Source organism: Giraffa tippelskirchi, chromosome 3 (assembly GCF_054371585.1).
Source record: "Giraffa tippelskirchi isolate mGirTip1 chromosome 3, T2T-mGirTip1v1.2.pri, whole genome shotgun sequence".
NCBI lineage: Eukaryota > Metazoa > Chordata > Mammalia > Artiodactyla > Giraffidae > Giraffa > Giraffa tippelskirchi.
The window spans coordinates 116494082-116518860 of NC_137277.1; the positions used below are offsets into that span (position 1 = coordinate 116494082).

At 34.5% G+C, this 24779-nt stretch overlaps 1 protein-coding gene across 1 annotated transcript in view; it reads left to right on the top strand.

The window, feature by feature from the left end:
* Positions 1-24779, top strand: part of LRP1B (LDL receptor related protein 1B) — a 2070111-nt gene that overhangs the window by 973030 nt on the left and 1072302 nt on the right. Inside the window, exon 7 of the mRNA XM_081584839.1 lies at positions 13459-13621. Coding sequence (XP_081440965.1) covers positions 13459-13621 — 163 coding nt within the window. The remainder of the gene's footprint in view (positions 1-13458; positions 13622-24779) is intronic.

A 24779-nucleotide genomic window follows, 5' to 3' on the forward strand; every position in this document is an offset into this window, starting at 1 on the left:
GCCATTTGGTCCTGGGCTTTTGTTTTTTGGGAGACTTTTGATCACAACTGCAATTTCAGTGCTTGTAATTGGGTTGCTCATAATTTCTATTTCTTCCTGGTTCAGTCTTGGAAGATTGAACTTTTCTAAGGACCTGTCCATTTCTTCCAGGTTATCCATTTTATTGCCATATAGTTGTTCATAATAGTCTTTTAAATCCTTTTTAGTTCTGCATTGTCTGTTGTTCAGTTCAGTCGCTCAGTCATGCCCAATTCTTTGCAACCCCATGAACCGCAGCACACCAGGCCTCCCTGTCCATCACCAACTGCCTGAGTCCACTCAAACCCATGTCCGTCGAGTCGATGATGTCATCCAGCCATCTCATCCTCTGTCGTCCCCTTCTCCTCTTTCCCTCAATCTTTCCCAGCATCAGGGTCTTTTCCAATGAGCCAGGTCTTCGCATCAGGTGGCCAAAGTATTGGAGTTTCAGCTTCAACATCAGTCCTTCCAATGAACACTCAGGACTGATCTCCTTTAGGATGGACTGGTTGGATCTCCTTGCAGTCCAAGGGACTCTCAAGAGTCTTCTCCAACACCACAGTTCAAAAGCATCAATTCTTCAGCACTCAACTTTCTTTATAGTCCAACTCTCACATCCATACATGACCAGTGGAAAAACCATAGCCTTGACTAGATGGACCTTTGTTGGCAAAGTAATGTCTTTGCTTTTTAATATGCTATCTAGGTTGGTCATAACTTTCCTTCCAATGAGTAAGCATCTTTTAATTTCATGGCTGCAATCACCATCTGCAGTGATTTTGGAGCCCAGAAAAACAAAGTCAGCCAGTGTTTCCAATGTTTCCCCATCTATCTGCCATGAAGTGATGGGACTGGATGCCATGATCTTAGTTTTCTGAATGTTGAGCTTTAAGCCAACTTTTTCACTCTCCTCTTTCACTTTCATCAAGAGGTTCTTTAGTTCTTCTTCACTTGTTGCCATAAGGATGGTTTCATCTGCATATCTGAGGTTATTGATATTTCTTCCAGCAATCTTAATTCCAGCTTGTGCTTCATCCAGCCCAGCATTTCTCATGATGTACTCTGCATATAAGTTAATCAAGCAGAGTGACAATATGCAGCCTTGACGTACTGCTTTTCCTATTTGGAACCAGTCTGTTGTTCCATGTCCAGTTCGAACTGTTGCTTCCTGACCTGCACACAGGTTTCTCAAGAGACAGGTCAGATGGTCTGGTATTCCCATCTCTTTCAGAATTTTCCACAGTTTATTGTGGTCCACACAGTCAAAGGCTTGTTGTAACCTCTCCTTTTTAATTTCTGATTTTGTAGATTTGATTCTTCTCTCTTTTTTTTTTTTGACGAGTCTGGTTAAGTGTTTGTCAATTTTGTTTATCTTTTCAAGAATCAGCTTTTAGTTTTTTAATCTTTACTATTGTTTCTTTTTTTTCATTTGTTTCTACTTGGATCTTTATGATTTCTTTCCTTCTACTAATTTTGGGATTTTTGTTGTTGTTGTTGTTTTTCCAGTCGTTTTAGGTGTAAAGTTATGTTGACTATTTGATGTTTTTCTTGTTTCTTGAAGTAGAAATGCATTGCTATGAACTTCCTTCTTAGAACTGCTTGGCTGCATCCCATTGGTTTTGAGTTATTGTGTTTTCATTGTTATTTGTTTTCAGAAATTTTTTGATTTCCCTTTTGATTTCTTCAGTAACCTGTTGATTATTTAGAAATGTGTTGTTTAATCTCCATATGTTTGTGTTTCTTACAGCTTTTTTTTCTTGTAATTGATATCTAGTCTCATAGTGTTTTAGTTGGAGAAGATGCTTGATACAATTTCAATTTTCTTTAATTTACTGAGGTTTGATTTGTGACCCAAGATGTGGTCTCTTGTAGAATGTTCCATGTGCACCTGAGAAGGTGTATTGTTCTGCATTTGGGTGGAATGTCCTGAAGATATCAATGAGATCCATCTCATCTGATGTATCATTTAAGATTTATGTTTCCTTATTAATTTTCTGTGTTGATGATCTGTCCATTAGTGTGAATGGGGTGTTACAGTCTCGTACTATTATTGTGTTACTGTCAATTTCTCCTTTTATGTCTGTAAGCCTCTGTCTTATGTATTGAGGTGCTCCTATGTTAGATGCCTAGGTATTTACAATTGTTATGTCTTCCTCTTGAATTGATCCCTTGATCATTATGTAGTGTCCTTCCTTATCTCATGTAATCTTCTTTATTTTAAGGTCTATTTGTCTGATATGAAGATTGTTACTCCAGCTTTCTTCTGCTTCCCATTTGCATGGAATATATTTTTCCATCCTCTCACTTTCAGTCTATATGTGTCTTTAGGTCTGAAGTGGGTTTCTTGCAGTCAGAATATATATGGGTCCTGTTTTTTATCCATTTAGCCAGTCTGTGTCTTTTGGATGGAGCATTTAATCCATTTACTTGAAGTAATTATTTATATATATGTTCCTGTTGCCATTTTCTTAGTTGTTTGGGGTTGATTTTGTAGATCTTTTGGCTATATAATCCATTAGCATTTGTTGTAAAGCTGATTTAGTGGTACTGAATTCTCTTAACTTTTGCTTGTCTGAAAAGCTCTTTATTTCTCTATCAATTTTTAATGAGATCCTTACTGGGTATCGTAATCTTGGTTGTATATTTTTCCCTTTCAATACTTTAAATATATCCTGACATCCCTTTTGGCCTACAGAGTTTCTGCTGAAAGATTAGCTGTTAAGCTTATGGGGTCTCCCTTGTATGTTATTTTTTGCTTCTCCCTTGCTGCTTTTAATATTGTTTCTTAGTGTTTAGTCTTTGTTAGTATGATCAGTATGTGTCTTGGCATATTTCTCCTTGGGTTTATCTTGTATGGGACTATCTGTGCCTCTTTGACTTGATTGACTATTTCCTTTTCCTTGTTGGAAAATTTTCAGCTATAATCTCTTCAAAAATTTTCTCATACTCTTTCTTTTTCTCTTCTTCTTCTGGGACCCCAATAACTCGAATGTTGGTGCATTTGATATTGTCCCAGAAGTTTCTGAGACTGTCCTCAGTTCTTTTCACTTTTTTTTTTACTTTATTCTGCTGTTCAGAAGTTATTTCCGCCATTTTATCTTCCAGTTCACCAATTCGTTCTTCTCCTTCAGATATTCTTGTATTGATTCCTTCTAGAGTATTTTTAATTTCAGTAATTGTGTTATCTGTCTCTGTATGTTTAGTCTTTAATTCTTCTAGGTCTTTGTTAATTGATTCTTTGATTTTCCACATTTTGTTTTCAAGGTTTTTGATCAACTTTACTATTATTATTCTGAATTCTTTTTCAGATAGCTTGCCTATTTCCTCTTTATTTATTTGGATTTCTGTTTTTCTGATTGTTTCTTCGTTTGTGTAGTGTTTCTCTGCCTTTTTTTTTTTTTTTTACTTATTGTGTTTAAGGTCTCCTTTTCCCAGGCTTCAAGGCTGAATTCTTTCTTCCTTTTGATTTCTGCCCTTCTAAGTTTGATCCAGTGATTTGTGTATAGGAAGAGATTTGGGTTGAGTTTTTTTTGTTGTTGTTGTTGTTTGTTTATTTGTTTGTTTTTCCTCTGATGGGCAAGGCTGAGTGAGGTGGTAATCCTGTCTGCTGGTGATTGAGTTTGTATTTTTTTTTTGTTGTACTTTAGATGAAGCGTTCTGTGTAGTGTGCTACTGGTGGTTGGGTGATGCCAGGTCTTATATTCAAGTGATTTCCTTTGTGTGAGTTCTCACTATTTGATATTCCTTAGGGTTAGTTCTCTGGTAGTGTAGGGTCTTGGAGTCAGTACTCCCACTCCAAAGGCTCAGGGCTTGATCTCAGTCTGTCCACAGCCTCTCTAGAAGTGAAGCTAGTTGCTGAGTCACACTTGAGTACAGAACCACTACATCTCTGAATAGCTCACCTGCAATGTTGTTTTCCTACTTCAGTTGCCCACTCTGGATAGGATGGGTATAAAGTGCAGCCTGCGGCTGTCACCACTAGTACTTCTCGAGAGTAAAGGTTATGTTTCTGCTTTTTAATATGCTGTCTAGGTTCATCACATCTTTTCCTCCAAGGAGCAAGCTTCTTTTAGTTTCATGGCTGTAGTCACCTACTAAAGTGATTTTGGAGCCCAAGAAAATAAAGTCTGTCACTGTTTCCATTTGCCGTTTCCCTCTATTTGCCATGAAATGATGGGACTGGATGCCATGATCTTAATTTCTTAAATGTTGAGTTTTAATCCAGCTTTTTTTCTCTCCTCTTTCACCATAATCAAGAGGCTCTTTAGTTCCTCTTCACTTTCCACCATTAGGGTGGTATCATCTGCATATCTAAGGTTATTGATATTTCTCCAGGCAGTCTTGATTCCAACTTGACCTTAATCCAGCCTGGCATTTTGCATGATTTACTCTGCATAGAGATTAAATAAGCAGAGTGACAATATACCACCTTGATGTACTCCTTTCCCAATTTTGAACCAGTCCATTGTTCCATGTCCATTTCTAACTTGCTTCTTGACCTGTATACAGGTTTCTCAGGAGGTTGGTGAGGTTGTCTGATATTCCCATCTCTTTAAGAATTTTCCACAGTTTATTGTGATCTGCACAATCAAAGGCTTTAGCATAGTCAATGAAGCAGAAGTGGATGGTTCCTCAGCCTTTTCCATGTATATATATATATATATATATATGAATTAGTTATACAAACATACCAGCTATTTTTTAGTTTCTTTTCCAATACAGATAATTACAGAGTATTGGGTAGTGTCCCTTCTACTATACAGCATGTCATTATTAGGTCTCTATTTTATATATAGTAGTTGTTTGTATGTCAATATCAATCTCCTAATTTATCTGTTCCCCACCTCCCCTTTGGGAACCATAGGTTTGTTTTGTACATTAGTGACTCTATTTCTGTGTTGTAAATAAGTTCATTTATTCCATTTTTTTTTAGATTCCACAAATAAATGATATCATAAAATATTTTTATTTATCTTTCTGACTTAATTCACTTAGTATGAGAATCTCTAAGTCAAACCATGTTGCTGCAAATTACATTATTTCAACTTTTTTTATGGATGAATAATATTTCATTATTAATAATGTCCCACTATTTCTTTCCCACTTCTTTTTTGATAGACATATAGGTTGTTTCCATTTCTTAGCTATTGTAAACAAAATTCAAAGAACATTGAGGTGCAGGTATCTTTTCCAAAATATGGTTTTCTCTGGATATGTGCCCAGGAGTGGGATTGTTGAATCATATGGCAACTCTATTTTTAGTTTTTTAAGGAATATTCTTAATGCTTGTACCAATTTAAATTCCCACCAGCAGTGTAGGAGTGTCCCCTTTTGTTCCTACCCTCTCTAGCATTTTTTTCTAGACTGTAGTTTTGTTTTCTTTCTATTTTTTTTTTTTTTTTGATGATGGCCATTCTGACTAGTGCAAGGTGATACTTCAAAGTAACTTTGATTTTCATTTCTCTATTAATTAATGATGTTGAGCATCTTTTCATGTGCTTTGTGGCCATTTGTATATCTTCCTTGGAGAAATGTCTGTTTATATTTTCTACCCATTTTTTATCAGGTTGTTTGTGTTTTTGATATTGAGCTGCATGAGCTTTTTATATATTTGAAGATTAATCCCTTGACAGTTGCATCATTTGCAAATATTTTCTTCCATTATGTGGGTCATCTTTCCATTTTGTTTATGGTTTCCTTTTCTCTGCAAGAGTTTTTGATGTTAATTAAGTATCATTTTTTAATTTTTTTATTTTATTTTCATTATTCCAGGAGGTAGATAAAAAAAGATATTGCTGTGATAGAGATCTAAGTGTGTTATATATTTTCCTCTACAAGTTTTATAGAATCTGACCTTATATTTAGGTTTTTAATCTGCTTTGTGTTTATTTTTGTGTGTGATGTTAAAGAGTACTATCATTTAATTCTTTTAAATGTTTTCTATGTCTATATTCTGTGTAAATAAGTTTATTTGTATCATTTTTTTAGATTTGACATATAAGTGATACCATATGACATTTGTCTTTCTCTGACTTACTTCAGTTAGTTTGATAATCTCTAGGTCCATCCATGTTGCTGCAGATGGCATTATTTCATTCTTTTTTTTTCCATAGCTGAGTCATATGCCATTGTGTGTGTGTGCATGCACACACATACACCACATCTTTATCCATCCATCTGTTGATGGACTTTTAGCTTGCTTCCACATCTTGGATATGTAAATAATGTTGCACTAAACATTGGGCCACATGTATCTTTTCAAATTAGAGTTTTCATTATTTCTGTATATATATGCCAAGGAGTGAGATTGCTGTATTATATGATAATTTTGTTTTTAGTTTTTTTAGGAAATTTTATAATGTTATCCATAGTGGCTGCACCAGTTTGCATTCTCAGAGTTGTGTGTATGTGTGTGTGTGTTTTAGAACTATGTGATGATTAATTGCAACAAAGAGAAAAAATACAGGAATGCTAAAAAAAACACAAAAGTTATTCAAGAAGAAAGTATAATCATATCAAACTGCTTTCTTCAACTGTCAACAGAAATGTACATCATCATAATTATATAAACCTTGAGTATTAATTTAACTAAAAATTAAGGTTGTGAGAAGATTAGGGGAGAGAAAGTGTCTGTGTGTGTGTGTGGAGAGTTGTAAGAAATCAGCTTCTAATTATGTACAGTAGAAAGTTAATAGATAATATATAAACTTTAAAAGCTTTAAACTTATAGTAGGGACATCATATAGAATTATGGAAGTGTTAATAAATATAATCAAAATAGTTAAGACAATCGAAAGACAGTAGAGAGAAGTGAAGTGAACATTGCTGTTTTTCACTGTAAGCCTTAAGGGGGTGTATCTTTATAAATTGTATACATTTACTGCATGATAAAAATTTAAAAATCACATTTAAAATAATCCCCTGAATCCCAGGTGGTACTAGTGGTAAAGAACCCCCTTGCCAATGCAGGAGTCATAAGAGATGTGGGTTCCATCCCTGAATCAGGAAGATCCCCTGGAGAAGGTAATGGCAACCCATTCCAGTATTCTTGCCTGCATAATCTCAAGGACAGAGGAGACTGTCACAAAGAGTAGGACACAACTGAAGTGACTTAACATGCACACACCATGTATGTCTTTGCTGCCCTTCATCTCTGGCTTTGCTGTGTATTTAGGTTAAGCTGGAACAAAATGATATACGCTACTTGCTTTACTTTAGCATAGTTGTTGTGGAGGCCTTTGATCCAGATTGACAGCACACGGGTTTTGTTTGATATACAGAGTGCTTTAGAATTTTTAAAAATTAACTTATCATATTTAAAAATTGGGAGATTTCAAATGAAATTCAAAAATTCTTATTTTGGGCTTCTTTGACACAATAAAACATTTCTATATCAAAACAATCAGCTGAAATTCAGGCTGCTTTTTTAGGTAGATGAATACTTTTGAGCCATCATCTAGATTTTTCATAGTCTCTCCTAACATGTTTTGCCTATTTATGATTTTTTTCTAATCATTGTGGACATTTACAACGGTTGCCTCTTGCTAGTTGAAAATAATATGGGAAATAAAGAAATCAAGATTCATATGTGCCAACATATCATTTTTAAAAAGATAAAAACATGACTCATAGAAATATATAATGTAAATATGCTATGGAATTAATTAGCTCATTATTAAGAGAAACAGTAAGATGGTAAATCTGGCTCAAAAGCAGACATAAAAGATTGAAGTGTTTGCAATCAGTTCAGTTTAGTTCAGTCGCTCAGTCGTGTCTGACTCTTTGCGACCCCATAAATCGCAGCACGCCAGGCCTCCCTGTCCATCACCAACTCCCAGAGTTCACCCAAACCCATGTCCATTGAGTTGATGATGCCAACCAACCATCTCATCCTCTGTCATCCCCTTCTTCTCCTGTCCCCAATCCTTCCCAGCATCAGGGTCTTTTCCAATGAGTCAACTCTTCACATGAGGTGGCCAAAGTATTGTAGTTTCAGCTTCAACATCAGTCCTTCCAATGAACACCCAGGACTGATCTCCTTTAGGATGGACTGGTTGGATTTCCTTGCAGTCCAAGGGACTCTCAAGAGTCTTCTCCAACACCACAGTTCAAAAGCATCAATTCTTTGGCACTCAGCTTTCTTCACCATCCAACTCTCACATCCATACATGACCACTGGAAAAACCATAGCCTTGACTAGACAGACCTTTGTTGGCAAAGTAATGTCTCTGCTTTTAAATATGCTATCTAGGTTGGCCATAACCTTCCTTCCAATGAGTAAGCGTCAAGTAATTTCATGGCTGTAATCACCATCAGCAGTGATTTTGGAGCCCCCAAAAATAAAGTCGGACACTGTTTCCACTGTTTCCCCATCTATTCCCCATGAAGTGATGGGACCAGATGCCATGATCTTAGTTTTCTGAACGTTGAGCTTTAAGCCAACTTTTTTCACTCTCCTCTTTCACTTTCATCAAGAGGCTCTTTAGTTCTTCTTCAGTTTCTGCCATAAGGGTGGTGTCATCTGCATATCTGAGGTTATTGATATTTCTCCCAGCAATCTTGATTCCAGCTTGTGTTTCTTCCAGGCCAGTGTTTCTCATGATGTACTCTGCATATAAGTTAAATAAGCAGGGTGACAATATACAGCCTTGACGGACTCCTTTTCTGATTTGGAACCAGTCTGTTGTTCCATGTCTAGTTTGAACTGTTGCTTCCTGACCTGCATACAGGTTTCTCAAGAGACAGGTCAGATGGTCTGGTATTCCCATGTCTTCAGAATTTTCCACAGTTTATTGTGATCCGCACAGTCAAAGGCTTTGGCATAGTCAATAAAGCAAAAATAGATGTTTTTCTGGAACTCTCTTGCTTTTTCGATGATCCATCGGATGTTGGCAATTTGATCTCTGGTTCCTCTGCCTTTTCTAAAACCAGCTTGAACATCTGGAAGTTCACGGTTTACGTATTGCTGAAGCCTGGCTTGGAGAATTTTGAGCATTACTTTACTAGCATGTGAGATGAGTGCAATTGTGCGGTAGTTTGAGCATTCTTTGGCATTGCCTTTCTTTGGGATTGGAACGAAAACTGACCTTTTCTAGTCCTGTGGCCACTGCTGAGTTTTCCAGATTTGCAATCAGTGAAAGGAAAAAAAAAATCTTGTTTAAGATAGTAAGTTTAGATATAAAACTATTTAATGTCATACTGGACAGTAAAACTGGGGATTATATTTACTACCTGATGGATATCATTTGCATCTCTATTGAATAAAACTTAATTTGTCAACATACACATTAATATTTAAATTCCTAGATACTAGCACTTAACATATTAAATTTTAAATTAAACAAAAGTATATTCCCCAGGGGAACTAACCAGTCTTTGAAAGAGCCTGTTAGAAAGTGTTCTAGTCTGTCGTTAAAAGCAAATGCAGACACATTTCTTTTGTATTTTTCTTTGCATGATTTTGACTTTTGTTCTCAATTATTTTGTGGCATAAATTACTCTATTGAATAATACTTCTGTAGTATTATTTTGCTAGAGTTGCCAAAAAAAAATGCCACAGACTGTATACCCTGCTATATTTAAAATGGGTAAACAACAAGAACTGATTGGATAGCACTTGGACCACTTCTCAATATCATATAGCAGCCTGGATGAGAGGGGAGTTTGACGGAGAAAGGATATATGTATGGTTACGGCTGAGTCCCTTCACTGTTCACCTGAAACTATTACAACATTATTTATTAATCAGCTATACCCCAATACAAATTACAAAGTTTAATATAAAAAAAAAAAACACAGATTGAGTGGCTCAAAAAAAGAAAGAAATCTATTTTCTTATATTCTGCAGGCTGGAAGTCCAAGCTCAAGATGCAACAGGGTTGGACTTTCTGAGGTCTCTTTCTTTGGGTTGCTGATGACCTTTTCTCTGTTTGCAAGTAGTTCCAGAGTTGTCTCTGTATGCCTGAATCTCTTTTTATATGGACACTAGAAAATTTGATTTAGGGCTTAACACTAAATGGCCTTATTTTAATGTAATATTCTCTTAAAGGTTTTATTTCCAAATATATCACCACCCTTACGGCAGAAAGTGAAGAAGAACTAAAGAGCCTCTTGAGGAAAGTGAGAGAGGAGAGTGAAAAAGTTGCCTTAAAGCTCAGCATTCAGAAAACTAACATCATGGCATCTGGTCCCATCACTTCATGGGAAATAGATGGGGAAACAGTGGAAACAGTGTCAGACTTTATTTTTTGGGGCTCCAAAATCACTGCTGATGGTGACTGCAGCCATGAAATTAAAAGACGCTTACTCCTTGGAAGGAAAGGTATGACCAACCTAGATAGCATATTTAAAAGCAGAGACATTACTTTGCCAACAAAGGTCTGTCTCTTCAACGTTGTGGTTTTTCCACTGGTCATGTATGGATGTGAGAGCTGGACTGTGAAGAAAGCTGAGCGCCGAAGAATTGATGCTTTTGAACTGTTGTGTTGGAGAAGACTCTTGAGAGTCCCTTGGACTGCAAGGAGATCCAACCAGTCCATCCTAAAGGAGATCAGTCCTGGGTGTTCATTGGAAGGACTGATGCTGAAGCTGAAACTCCAATACTTTGGCCACCTCATGCAAAGAGCTGACTCGTTGGAAAAGAGCCTGATGCTGGGTACTATTGGGGGCAGGAGGAGAAGGGGACGACAGAGGATGAGATGGCTGGATGGCATCGCTGACTCAATGGGCATGAGTTTGGGTAAACTCTGGGAGTTGGTGATGGACAAGGAGGCCTGGTGTGCTGCGATTCATGGGGTCACAAAGAGTCAGACACGACTGAGTGACTGAACTGACTGATATTCACATTTGCCATGCTGGTAGTTAAGGCTTTAACATATGATTTGTGAGGAAAACAATTTAGTTCACAATAGTTAGCATATGTTACATTATAGTGAATCAAAATTGTTAAGTTCTACTTTCACCATTTCTGATAGTTAATTAGTTGTCTTGTAATGTGATAATAAGAAAAAGCTGATGTAACATTTTTAATCCAATTATAGATTATCATAGGTACCATCATTTGTAAGCTTTTTCCTCAAATTTTAAAATTGATTTTTCCTGGATACAACTTTTTATTTTGTTTGTATAAGTTTTTACATCCAACATATATTGCCCTTTAAAAAGATTGTTGTTACTTGTATTTATATGTCACTTTACAAGTTTCAAAAAATTTCCGTAATTTTTCACTGTAATTTAAATGTTTACCATGATTGATATGTAGATTATTTCATGATTCAGAAGTAAATAGTACCTACAGATGTTGTAGATACGAACGCAAAAGTAAGCTTCACTTTTGGCATGTAAGAAATTCTGAATGACCATAAAGCAACTGTTTCAAAAGAACAGCAGGGGAAAATCCTAGTAATTTTAGTTGAAGAATGAATAAAAGCAACTAGAGAAAAATTATAGCAGGAACATATTTAATTTTTTTCTAGTAACAATAAAGTAATAAGGGTCTTACTAAAATTTTAGAGACATTTTTATAATGTCAAAAATCTCCTAAAATGTTCAAAATATTTTACCTAATTTTATTTATTTATCTCTCTGTATCTGTCTATCCATTCATCCATTGATTTACTTACTTGAATTCTGTTTAATTGTATTAATTCTCCATTGTTAATAAAAATCATATTTAAAGCAGATAGAAACTTCAAGTTTAGAAAAAGGAAACAAAGTCAATTCCCACAGTTACTGTTAGGCTAATTATTAGGCTTTTTAGTGAGACCTTGCTGCTTCAAACTAGGATGCTGTTAATGATACCTATTGTTTCAGTAGCGGAGAATCTTTCTGCAGTGATTCAGAATTGAAGAAAGGTGTGAATGCTATCAAACAGCTCTTTTGTCTGAATTTATAATTGCATAGACTAAACCAACTGCAGGCCTAGCATGAGAGATGGGTTATTGAATGGACTTTGGCACATACTTTATCTGAACACTTAGTATTTGAAATGACATTTGAAACAGTGGGTTCTGTTCTCTAGCTAATGTAATAATGCTAAGGGAATAAAAAAACAAAGCTAAGTATACATTTCCACATTTCTGGAGACAGAAAAAATAGTTTAGATTTTTAAATATCCTGGCTGCTGAAATGGTTCATATAGTTTATGGAGTAGTTAAATGCTTATGTTTCCATAAACACCATGTAATTTAGAAATGAAACTGTTATTGATGGCCTAAAAATCTGTATCTAGTGAATTGCAATATTCACTTACTGCTTGTCCTTGTAGGGATTTTTAGAGATTTCCACACAATTGCTATCTTCTCTATCATGGTTTGAAAAAAAAAAAAAAAGAAATGTATATATATATATATATAAAATTATCAAATTATAATTTGCAATAGATACAAATATGACTGTCATAAAATTCAGCAATGAATGTGAATCAGAAATTTATTTATGGCATTATTAGAGAACCAGCCCAGTACTGATGATCTAATGTCATTAGTGGAATTGCATACTTAACAGGCATCTTAAAGAAATGTTTAAATGAGATTCATAGTTAGGTATAAAAATGGTCAGTGCCTCAGAGAGTAAGAAACCATAACTTTTAGGGTTATCTGTTGGGATAAATATCAACTAGTTAGCATGAAATTTCACAGTGTGTGGTTCTGATCAAATAGAAAATACTTAAGTTAAAAACAGATACATTCTTCTAGACCTGTACTATCCATATGAGTCACTGGCTTCCTACTTTTTTTCAAGTTTGAATTAATTAAAATGAAATACAATAAAGATTCAGTTTACAGTCATACTAGCCACAAATTAAGTGCTCACTAGACACAGTTGACTAGTCATTATTTTATTGTACAGCATAGATACAGAATATTTCCATCATAAAACAAATTGCTCTTCTAGAGAAACAGCCCTTTTCTGGAGAATTAACTGATCTTTGATCAATCTTACTTTACAGTGTCTACATATGCCATCAGAAGTACATATCACCCCTCTTTCTGTGTTATTTCCAGTTAGAAGAGGATCTAAAAATAAGAGTTTACCTTAGTTCCCAAAAAATATTTACTACTCTTACTACTAAAACATTTAGCTGTGTCATTGAACCAGTTATGCCCATTGGGTTAGATTAACTATTTGAACAAATGCAAAAACTAGGTAAAATATTTTATTGTAAATACTTATTCTTTAGGATATAGAAACTCTTTGCCCTTTTGTCTGGATCATCCTCAGTGCTTAGATAGCAGGAAGAAAAGTATCAAGAGATAGTCATTATTTTACAGAATAATCACTTATTTTGGCATAGAAATTCTTTGCAGGGATTTTTTTATTGTAAAGCTACCGTACTTTTGAAATATCTTCTGCGGTAGTTTGGACAGACTTATGTACTCTTAGGTTTATGATACTAGATTTGCACTTGCGATTCAATGTGTGTGTGTGTGTGTGTTTCAGATGTGCAGCAAATGGCAATTGACTGGCTCACCAGGAATCTCTATTTTGTGGACCATGTCAGTGACCGGATCTTTGTGTGTGATTACAACGGGTCTGTGTGTGTCACCCTGATTGACCTGGAACTTCATAATCCGAAGGCAATAGCAGTGGATCCAATAGCAGGGTAAGAAACTCTTCTTTATAGAGTTTGATCTGAAATAATTTCCCTTAAAAAAAAAAAAAGTCTGAGAAGAGTTGTGGAGTATAAGACAACAGGCTCAAAAGTGTTTTTAATGTTGATTTGAACAGTTGCATTACAGGAAGGAAAAAAGAAGTTGTAATCTACTTTGAAGAAGCTGAGGCATAGCATTTCCTTAACACATCATTGTTGTAGGGCTTGCCTAAGACACAGTCAACCCACTACTCTCCTAATAATCACTTTGATGCCACCAGAGAAGAGCCTCAGCATCATTTTAGGTTAAAGACCTAAACTTAGGAGACCTAAGTTACTTAGTAGTGGACCTTGTAGTTAGCAAACTTCAAAAATTCTACCTGAAAAATGGACTATTAACAAATTTAGGTCCAACACAACATTTAGGATTTATTAAAGGAACATAGTACATGTTTGAGGATATTAGTAAGACATGAAGTTTGTCTTTGTTAATTGAAACCATTTTTTTCCTCTAACTATTGATGTGTAAACATTGTGGTATTATGGAGTAACTGAATTAATCATCAGAATCGATCTTCACTTTTTCTTTGACTTTCCAGTTTTGCAAGCTGCTTTATTGGTTAAAAAGAGGACTTATTTTATCTGAACTTCTTTTAGGAAATAGACTAATTCCTCTTTTTTTAATATTTCATAATTTATCAAATTATAGATAAATATGTTTACATTCCCAATAATTTTGTTCATGTAATTAGGAACTTAATAAAAGAATTATACTTTAATTTTATAAACACTATGGTATTATATAAAGTTCTATAAAATCAGTATTTTTACCAGTAACTGTTGGGAAAGGATATTCTCGAAATAATGTCATAGTGTACAACTTTAGTTGGAGGAGCTGATGGGTGCTTTGTTCAGATATAAGTTGTAACAAAGATTTAAAAACAAAAATTTTATCCTTGTTATTGTTTTAATCGTCGCCTGGCAGTTCAGGCTGAAATGTCTGATGGAACATAGCCTAAATTGCCATAAGCCTCTATTCAATAAATGGGAAAATATTTACTGAAGAAACAGCTGTCATCCATATGTGGACTTTTGTCACTCTTTACTTAAAGTCTGATTGAATATTAAGATGCATCATCACAATGGTTCTGATTTTGACAAGAACAGCTTGCACGTAAGAGCTTTGCTAGGAAGCCTGTGTAATATAATTCTTGAATGTAGCTCTATTTGTATTTGCAGCAGATGGTTACTTGACTCAAATCTGACTGCAGCAATGCTAGGAAAGACATTAGTAAGAGAAGTTGTACTTAAACTGATTTGTTTAGGGTTGAATAAGGGTAGTAAGGAAGAATTGGAAATATACAAATGTGCTAACAACATTCTTCTGGCATTCTGTTGAGAAATATATTTGCGTGCGTGTTTTTCCTGGGTGTGCTAAATGAATTCAGAGGTAGCCTTTATACAGTCTCGTCTGTCAAGAATGCTAAGAGATGAAGCTGTTGTGTTTCTTCCCTTTCTACCACTCTTATCCTTCCCCATTCTTAAAAACAAGATTCAGAGACTCTTTTCAAATAGAACTGCCAATCTGAAATATAATGTTTGTGACACCACCATCTCCTCTTCTGAACAGCAACATATTTTATCTTCTCAAGCTTCCTATTTCTCCCTGTCATTACATGAAAGGACCATATTTTGTCATTTTTGTCAAAGGACTTAGGAGTAGAAAACCCCCACATTGTTGTGTTTATTCTCTGCTGGATCCCTCTGGGCCTAGTAACTGTTTAAATGTATTTTGTCATGTATCATTTATCACAAAAGGTTCTTTGGAATTTTTTATTTGTTTGTTGGAGTTCGCTGTGTGTGTCTCAGTTGCTGTATTTTTCAGTCATGGATTTTAGCAATCAGAGAAGGAAAAGCTCTTCACGTTTATAAATATAATCCTGTTTATAATAGAACAGTTTTTAAAATATTCTGATACTTTTCTCTTAATATCAGCAATTTGGCTAGGGTTAATGTGAGACTGTCTAGGGAAAGAAAAGCAGGTTTTTCTTTTTCTCTTTTTTCTTCTGTTTTTGGGCAGCTCAAGGGTAATTCGAATAGTTGAGGTTAGAATGACTCTGCATGATCTACTTAAGGGGACAAGCACCACCAGTGAACTTTCTCCTGCCTTTTCCTAATTGTTATACTTCAGTTCAGAAAATATCAGAATGTCTTAAAAGTCTGACCCTACTGTTAAGAGCTTAACCTTAATAGGTATAGAAAAGGATGGAGATTTTCTTTACCTCTCACAGGCTACATTGAAAAATATACTTTTTACTTGACTGTACTTTTGATGTTACTTTTCTCAACCTCCTATTCCCTTTTTATATAAAAATTATTACACTATTGTCTTTCTAAAATTTCTAATTTTTTTAAATAAAATTTCTCCATGGGTTGAATATAGATTAGTAATTTTCTCTAGAAAATCAATATGACTTGGACCAGGCTCCAATCTAAATTTGCCAGAAAAAGATTGTTTATAAACCTTGTTTTCATTCTTGTAGTATTGACATCGACTCATTAATTCAGGCTATTTTTCTGGAGATATTTCTTGAGATTTTCTGATTAATTTCAAATTTTAACAGTGTTCTCTTCCCATGGTTTCTTGAAGAAATTTCTGAAACTATTTCTATCCTGTCATAAGTGTTTGAAGGTAGCATAGAGATCATAGTCCAACCAGTATCAAAAATCGTTTTTCTGGTGGTAGTTATTAGAACTTGGCTTGTTTAATGATTAAGAGTTTAATCTAAAGTTGCTCTCCCTAGGATCAAATCCTAGCTATACCAGTTACTAGCTGAGTGATATTGGATGTCTCTTTGTATCTTTATTTTCTTATCTTAAAAATATGAATAATGATAATCCACTAAAGGGCTCTTGTGAATATTAAATAATGTCAAACATATAAAGGGCTTCAATACTTTCTGAGTATGTGAAGTTCTCTTTTTCATATTGCCTCAAAAATAACTACTAATCTTTCCAATGCTTATAATACTGTTGTGAATAGAGTAATCAGACCAATATTTCACCTCATTAAAGATGATCTTTTTGGTTACAGTCCAATTCTCTTTCTACTACAAATGCTTTAAAATGGCTTACTTTATATAGACTGATTATTATATAACCAAGTACTAAGTAAAAGAAGGGGAAATGAGAATAAAGTAGTATGGCCTGGGAATAAAATGAAATGTATATGTGATGGAGGAGAAAATTATAGAATAACTATGGGTTTAAGGAAGAAAGTAGCAGAGGAAACACTATTTTAATAATTGATGTTGTGGAAGATGTATTTGAATTACCTTCAAGGTCTTTCAGAATATAAAACTAGAGAATAAACCCCCTTCATAGTTACTTTTGTCAGTTGATCTGTATTTTTAATTTCAAATTCTTTTAATAATAAACCATTTAGTTTTTCAATCTGATGAAGGTTGTAACTGAGGACAGGAGAGAAACTAATTTACAATTTTAGTTCTAAGGTTTGTTTCCAAGCTTCCTATTAAACTAAAATCATCACACTAAACTATACAAAAATACATCTTACCATGAGTATAAAATTGTTACAATAATATTGCAAAAGAGAGGATCAACTGATGCTAAGCATGGTAAATATTAGAAAAACAGAGTAAAATTAAGAGATATTTTAGGGATGGAGTTGGACTTGAAAATTCAGGGAAAATATTTGGGGGAGCTTGAGGTATTGTGTATGTGCTTTTTGTCCTCAGTTGCTAAGTCATGTCCAACTCTTTTGCAGCCCCATGGACTGTAGCTCTCCAGGCTCCTTTATCCATGGAATTTTGCAGACAATACTGGAGTGGGTTGGGTTGCCATTTTCTCCTCCAGGAAATCTCCCCAACCTGGGGATTGAACTTGTGTCTCTTGTGTCTTCTGCATCTCCTGCATTGGCAGGCAGATTCTAGCCAGAACTCATATTCAATAGAGTTATGTGAGATGGCCAATGAGAGAGAGAAGGGAAATCTCCCATATCGTATGAAATGGTGAAAATTGACTACATTACCAGTACTATGTGTACCTTTTTTCTGTGTAAGATAGACATTTGACTTGTAGAGAAGGAATGTCCGAATGATCTGTAGGATTTATTTGTGAATCCATGACCCCATATCAGTATTGAGGGGAAAAAATGTGTTGTCTTTGTTCTCTATTAAAATAGTTCATCTGCCAGGAGCCAGAGAAGGACTGAAGCTTAAGTCTCAGAAGCTGAATTCACATGAGAGTAATTGGCAGTATTTAATAGTTAATAATACCTTTCCCATCACCAACCTGGATCCCTGCTGTTGGTGAAACTAGTCATGGCTGAGAAATTAAAAATAGAATCAAAGTTAAAGCTGACAGGGACCAAGACCGACTAATGAAAGGTACTCCCTCAGAACCTTCTTTTGTATTCCTCTTCATTAGAAGAAAACTCAGAAAAACATGGAGACATTTTAATAGCTTCAATAGTCATTCTCCTGAATTTATGCGTTTATCTGCTGTAATTTCTCATCGGACATCTTAAACATTATTTTATTTTTATATGTTGAGGAATAAAAGGAAATGCTGAAAGTATATTTTGGTCTGTTAATTTAATTTTGAAACAGTCTTGGTCTTAACATGATAGTAGTACTCAGTTGGGTTGGCCTCTGAATTCATCTGCATGTGGGAAAATGCTAAGGAAGTTGTCTACTTCTCTTTATACTCAATGGGTGATTGGGCACTGTACACAATGCAGTACAATGAAAACCTCCTTAGTCTTATAAATTTGTATTAATTATTTCAAAAATTTTACCAATCCATTTTCTTACCTATATCAATGAAATTCAAGTGGATATCTATATAGCACTAGCTGTATTTCTTTCTATCTATCTATAAGCTATCTAAATATGCTATCTAAATATCTATGTGCATATTTCCTATTTAACACTACTACAAACTTCTCTGGGTGAATCTAACAATCTTGGAATTTAGGTTCATAGATAATTATATAAGAAAATGGCATCTGCCTATCTTAGGCCAACTTACTAAAAGTCTTAGGACCATTATCGCCTACCACTTTTCAATCAAGAGTTGCAGATGCAAATAGGCATGACAACATGGATGTACAGGTATGTGTTTCACGGTCTGAACTATTTTAACTGAAATTAGTGATTCAGAGCCACATTCAAGTGTATAAATCCATATGAGCTCTCTTAACTATGACTCAAATTCTTTTATTCTCATTAATTAATTTTGTCTAGGTTCAACTTCTTTCCAAATTCCTCTATAGACCTTTCTTCAAGTGTAGGTTGATGTATGGCATCACCTTTAATTACTGGCTCCTTCAGTTACAAATGATTATTCTATTATACTGTAATTAGCCTGGGAATATGGAAGAGCAACTTGGAGTGGCTTATTTTGTTCAGTACAACTTTACTGGAAACTTAACACAGATTAGTTTAACTCTCACTGTGTTCTTGACTCATATAATTCACAATGTCAAAATAGTGCAAAGCATTCTGCATCTCTATTCTCTTTGCTCTTCTCTATCTCATTTTTTTAACTCTGTAAATTTTCAGTGTTTGTTAATCTTATCTCTAAATGATTGAGTTCAAAAGCTTGTTTTAATTATGCATAATATCTTCCCAATCTTCTAGCCACTCCCTGTTAAAGAGGTTTCTTTGAATTCTCACTGAATAATGATGTCCACTCAACTACAGAAAGTAACAGAAAAGCTGTGTACAGCCTAAATTATGAAGGGATTTATCATATCATCTGAAAACCTAGATTTAGGACAGCCTTTTGTTGATTTATTGACTCAACAGTATCATTAACCACCTGGGTTCCTCCTACCTCTTTATTGTGTGATGTTATCATTAGTGTGTGCTTTTCAAGCTAATTGCCCTGTGGTTACAAGACAGCTACTGAAGTTTCAGGGATCCTAAATAGAAACATGGTGTTCAGTTAAAAAGAAAAAAAAAATCAAAACCCAGCACTGCTTCTTCCTTGGGTTTAGAAGAGTTCCCAAAGCAGATATTCCCTCATGTCTTCTTGGTCAGAACTGGGTACATGCCAACTTAAATGAGATAGTCATAGACAATTTTTTTTTTCTTTTACCATTGGCACATGAAAGACAGAGGGTTATGGGAGAGAATTTGGGACCACAATAACATGGAAGAAAGAAAAATGGATTATACACCTACATCATCTTCCACAGACATTGTAGTGTAACAATCCTTTCTCATGTACAGCCCTTTGTCATTTCTTTATATTTCTCAGGCACTGAGGGGCCTCTTTTCACTTAGCTAACCTTGTGGAATATGTACAAATATTATTTTCCAACCCTTAATTCCATCTTCTCTGAGAGTTCCTCTGTTTGTTTTTAGCCCAGAATGTTAAGACTAATTCTGAGGAGTAGTTCTCATCACTTTTTTAAAGCAAATGACAATTATTTTTGTTTCTTTGTTTTCTGTAACTTTTTCTACAATACTGATAAGAGACCAGGTTGGAGGTACTCTGTATAGCATTCCACTATCTCTTTAAAGATATAGTGTGAGAGGCTGGGATGGAAGCTTTTATTGTATCAGATTTTCCAACACTCTTGGAAACTATGTGACTATTTCTAATATTACTGGGGTAATATTAAGTAAATTATTGTTTCACTTATGAAATGATTCTATGGTGGCATGAAAACTTTCTTACTCTCTGCCAAAGAATAGTTTACATATTTGAAGAATTTGTGCTATTATTAAAAAACAATAATTTTATATTTTTAAGAAATTAAAATTTATTTCTAATTGTTTCCTGCATAGAGTTCTATGAAAACATGAGGGAGTAATAAGGCAGTTTACTGCTTTTGAAAATATATGGACAGCTTTCATGTAGCACTCAGGTGTGATCAGACATCAAAGATAATGATATAATCTGTTCTCTTGTGGAGCTTGGAGTATAACAGAATTATGCATAAATATCAAATATTATATTCAGAAGATATGGTTACTAAAGCTTAGTCACCAAAATTATACGTAAAAAATACTAAGCAGTAATTTATTTGACACTTCTGAGATAAATAATGGATAAAGCATAAATGTTACTTAAAAAAATAAAAATGAGAGAACCTTGGTTTGTAAACACCAAAGGAAAGGACAAGATTTAAAAACAGTAGAATAAGTACTTGGCACCACCCCCCTTGAACATATAACATAAATTCTGAATTTTACCATGTACATTATAATCATATATAACCAAAACACACATGCACAAACAAGAAGTAAAAACAATGTTCAGCTTTTATGCTGAGATACAATTTGTTCTGCTTGACTGCTGAGCCTTACAGGATATTGAACCAAAATTGATATTTTCCCTTGAGCCAGATTCTCAGTGGTTTGATTTGGGAGAAATTAACCTGACTTTAGGGTCATAGTGGATGTTTTCCAATGGCAAGTGATTTTTCACTCAACATTTTTTTTTTAATCATGCAAAAGGAAAAGCAAATCTTGAGAGCCTTTGGTATTCTTTCAATTTTAGCTAGAAAATTGTCTATGTTAGTATTTGTAAAAATTGTACTTAGGCAGGGGTCTTCATACTTCCTGATAACAAACTCCAGTATAAAGCAACAGTCATCAAAAGAACATGGAAATGGCATAAAAATAGACACATAGACCAGTGCAAGAGAATTGAGAGCACAAAAATAAACCCAAGTATATATGGTCAAAGTAATATTTTTGATAAGGGAACCAAGAATACTTAATGGAAAGAGACTCTCCAATAAATAGTGCTGGAATAATTGGATATTCATATGTAAAATAATGAAGCTGGACCCATATCTTATATAATTTTCACAAATGAATTCAAAATGAATTAAAGACTTAAATGTAACACCGGAAATCATGAAATAGCCTAAAAGAAAATATAGGAATAAAGCTTCTTGGCATGGGTCTAGGCAATCAATTTTGAATATGATACCTAAAGCACAAGCAACAAAATAAAAAATAAAGTAAATTTAATGAGTGGGAATACATCAAACTTAAAAGTTTCTAAATAGCAAAAAAAAAAAAAAATCAGCAAAGTGAAAAGACAATCTCATTATTGTTCAGTCACAAAGTCATGCCCAGCTCTTTGTGATGCCATGGACTACAGTAGGCTAGGCTCCCCTGTCCTTCACTATCTCCTAGAGTTTTCTCAAACTCGTGTCCATTGAGTCAACCAATTGGCCAATCAGCCACTGGTTGATTCCATCCAACCACCTCATTCTCTGTTGCCCACTTCTTCTCCTGTCCTCAGTCTTTCCCAGCATCAGGGTCTTTTACAATGAGTCAGCTCTTCTCATCAGGTAGCAAAAGTATTGGAGCTTCAGCATCAGTCCTTTCAATGAATATTCAGGATTAATTTCCTTTAATATTGACTGATTTGATCTCCTTGCTGTCCAAGGGATTCTCAAGAGTCTTCTCTAGCACCACATTTCTAAAGCATTAATTCTTCAGCAATCAGTCTTATTTATAGGCCAACTCTCACATCTGTGCATGCCTACTGGAAAACCATAGTTTTGACAATATAGCCCTTTGCTGACAAAGTTATGTCTCTAGTTGTTAATACGTTGTCTATCTACAGAATGAGAAAAAAAAATATTTGCAAACAATATATCTGATAAGTGGCTAGTATCCAAAAATGCATGAGTTATTTACTCATACAACTCAATAGCATAAAAAACAACCCAATTGAAAAATGGGTAAAGGACATAAATAGATGTATGAAAGGCCAACAGATATACTAAAAGATGTTCAGCATCACTAGTCTTTAGAGAAATGCAAATTAAATGACACTTAGACAGTGATACATGTCATTTTTTTCTCAATAAAACTGTAAAAAGTAAAATGAAAAATTATGATTAAATACACAATTAACTGCAGATAAAAATGTGCCCTGGTGACATCTTAAAATAAATTAATGCTTTTTGAGAAAAACAGAACAATTTTTGTAATTCTTCTTGTTCATAATGACTGAGTATAGTTATGGAACATCATAAAAATACTTAATAAATCCCCATATTTACTTCCTAAATCTTTTTAATGTGGCATAAAATGAGACTAAATACTGATAGAAAATATCCCTGTTTTCTGGAAGCCTTCAGTCTAGGTCTTAAAATAAAAGTAAGAATTGAGAATCTAATTAATTTGAAGTATACCTAGGTATTTAATTTGTCTAATGAAGTCAATCTGAGACTTGTCTAAAGTGGAACGTTGCAGTGATTCAAAAGCCTCCAAATTGATACAGCCTCTGATTAATTTTTTATGAAAGTAAAATGTCCCACTTTATTTTTAAATTTTTATTGCATTATGAATTTAATTTGATAAGTATATTTCAAATGTGTATAAACAATTTGTTAATTAAAATGACTGCTTAGGACAAGTATAATTTATATAGGTTACAAGCAAATTTTGAATTAATATAAATAGAATAATCTAACAACAACTATAATTATTAAGGTAATGTAGTTTTATAAACTCTTAGATTGCAACATAATACAGTTATATTTCTCCCTTACATGTGAATTTGATGAAGTTGTTGGTACACAGCTTACTTCGTGTAGTTTGTCTGGTATCAAAGTTCCTTCTATTTTATGGCCCTGGAATCTCATAGAGTCTTGGAATATTCTCTTAACTAGCTTAAGGGGAAAATATTGAAGATACATAGACAGAGTTAAGTGCAAGGGGATCAGGGAAATGTAGCCCCTGGCTAGGGAGCTCCTTGTTCATGACAACACAGTAGAATGTAAATGGGAGCATCCATTTCCAAAGAATACTTTGCCATCTCAGCCAATGTCTTGTCTTCTGGCTACCAAATATCCATATGCATCCTTCTTCCCATACATCGAATCCAATACAGTTAAGACAAAGTAGAGGATCTCTAGGTGATGTGCAGTTCTCTCTATTGTGTCCTTTTGTTGCTCCTTGTTGTAAAGTGAACTGTGAACCAAACACAAAATATATAAATGAATGGACCAGTGATAAACTAACAGAAAATTCCTACTTAAAAAATGGAAAACTGGATGCACATAGTAGTCACTGTGACAGAGCGATAATGAAATCAGCCAGGCAAGTAAAGTGAAGACTTCCTCCTCTGACCTTTTGGAAGTCACTTGTCTAGACAGCTTGTTTCCCTGAAACATTTCCCCTCGTCCATTGTTCTCCTTTACCTATGCTTCCACTGGGAGGTTCTTTCTCATCTGTTGCGCTCAGTGCTACATCAAAGTTGGCAGTGGGGAATCTGCTTTCCCTGGGGGGGTTTATGTATTTCACAGTTGTTCCTTTCAAATTGTTTAAAGATTTAAAGAGACAAAGGATTTTGTAAGCTAGGCACATGGCTTTTTGCAGTTACAGATTCCCTTGAAAATTAGCAGACTTATTTCTTTGTTTCCTATTGCTTGGGCATACCAATAACCACACTGTTATGGCTTAGAAATAATTATCAAATTATTTCTTTCCACCTCATTTCTTGTTTTTCTCTTTCAGCATAATAGTGGTCACTTTGAGGCCTGAAAACAGCAATTCGGTGTGAAGCACATACCTTTTGTCTGAAGGATAAACTTCTCTATTTGAGAAAGCTTAATTGGCTTTTGTTGCTCAAATCTATTTTCAATATTTTTTCTTACTATTCAGGTTCTAGAAGCAATTGACTTTTCTAAATCTGGGAGGTCCCAACTTTGACTTCCCTTTCATTTTTTGCTATCAAATAGGCAATTTGAACTTAAACATTTTTTTTTTTGTAATATCTTGCCAAAGTAAGCATGCAGTAACTAATACAACTACTATCATACTTTTAAATGTCTTTCTTTAAACCTATAAGGCTCAATAATCACTTGATTTTCCCTCCCAAGATATTTTCCAAGTTATTAAAAAGGACATTTTTAATCAAGTAGTTTTAGCCTGTAGTATTTTCAGTCCTGAACAATAGTTACCCTGCTCCCGCTGCCTTACCATTAAGCCCAATGTTATGTATTTTAGATTTTTATTAAGGTACTTCTATACTTGTGCTACCAACTTTTGAATCTGTTATGGTAATACTTACTGCTGTAAATTTCAGTGGATCACACAATATAAATGTGTTTTTTGTTTTAATGCTCAAGTTAAAGTCCAATGCCCATGTTCCTATTTATTAGATAGCT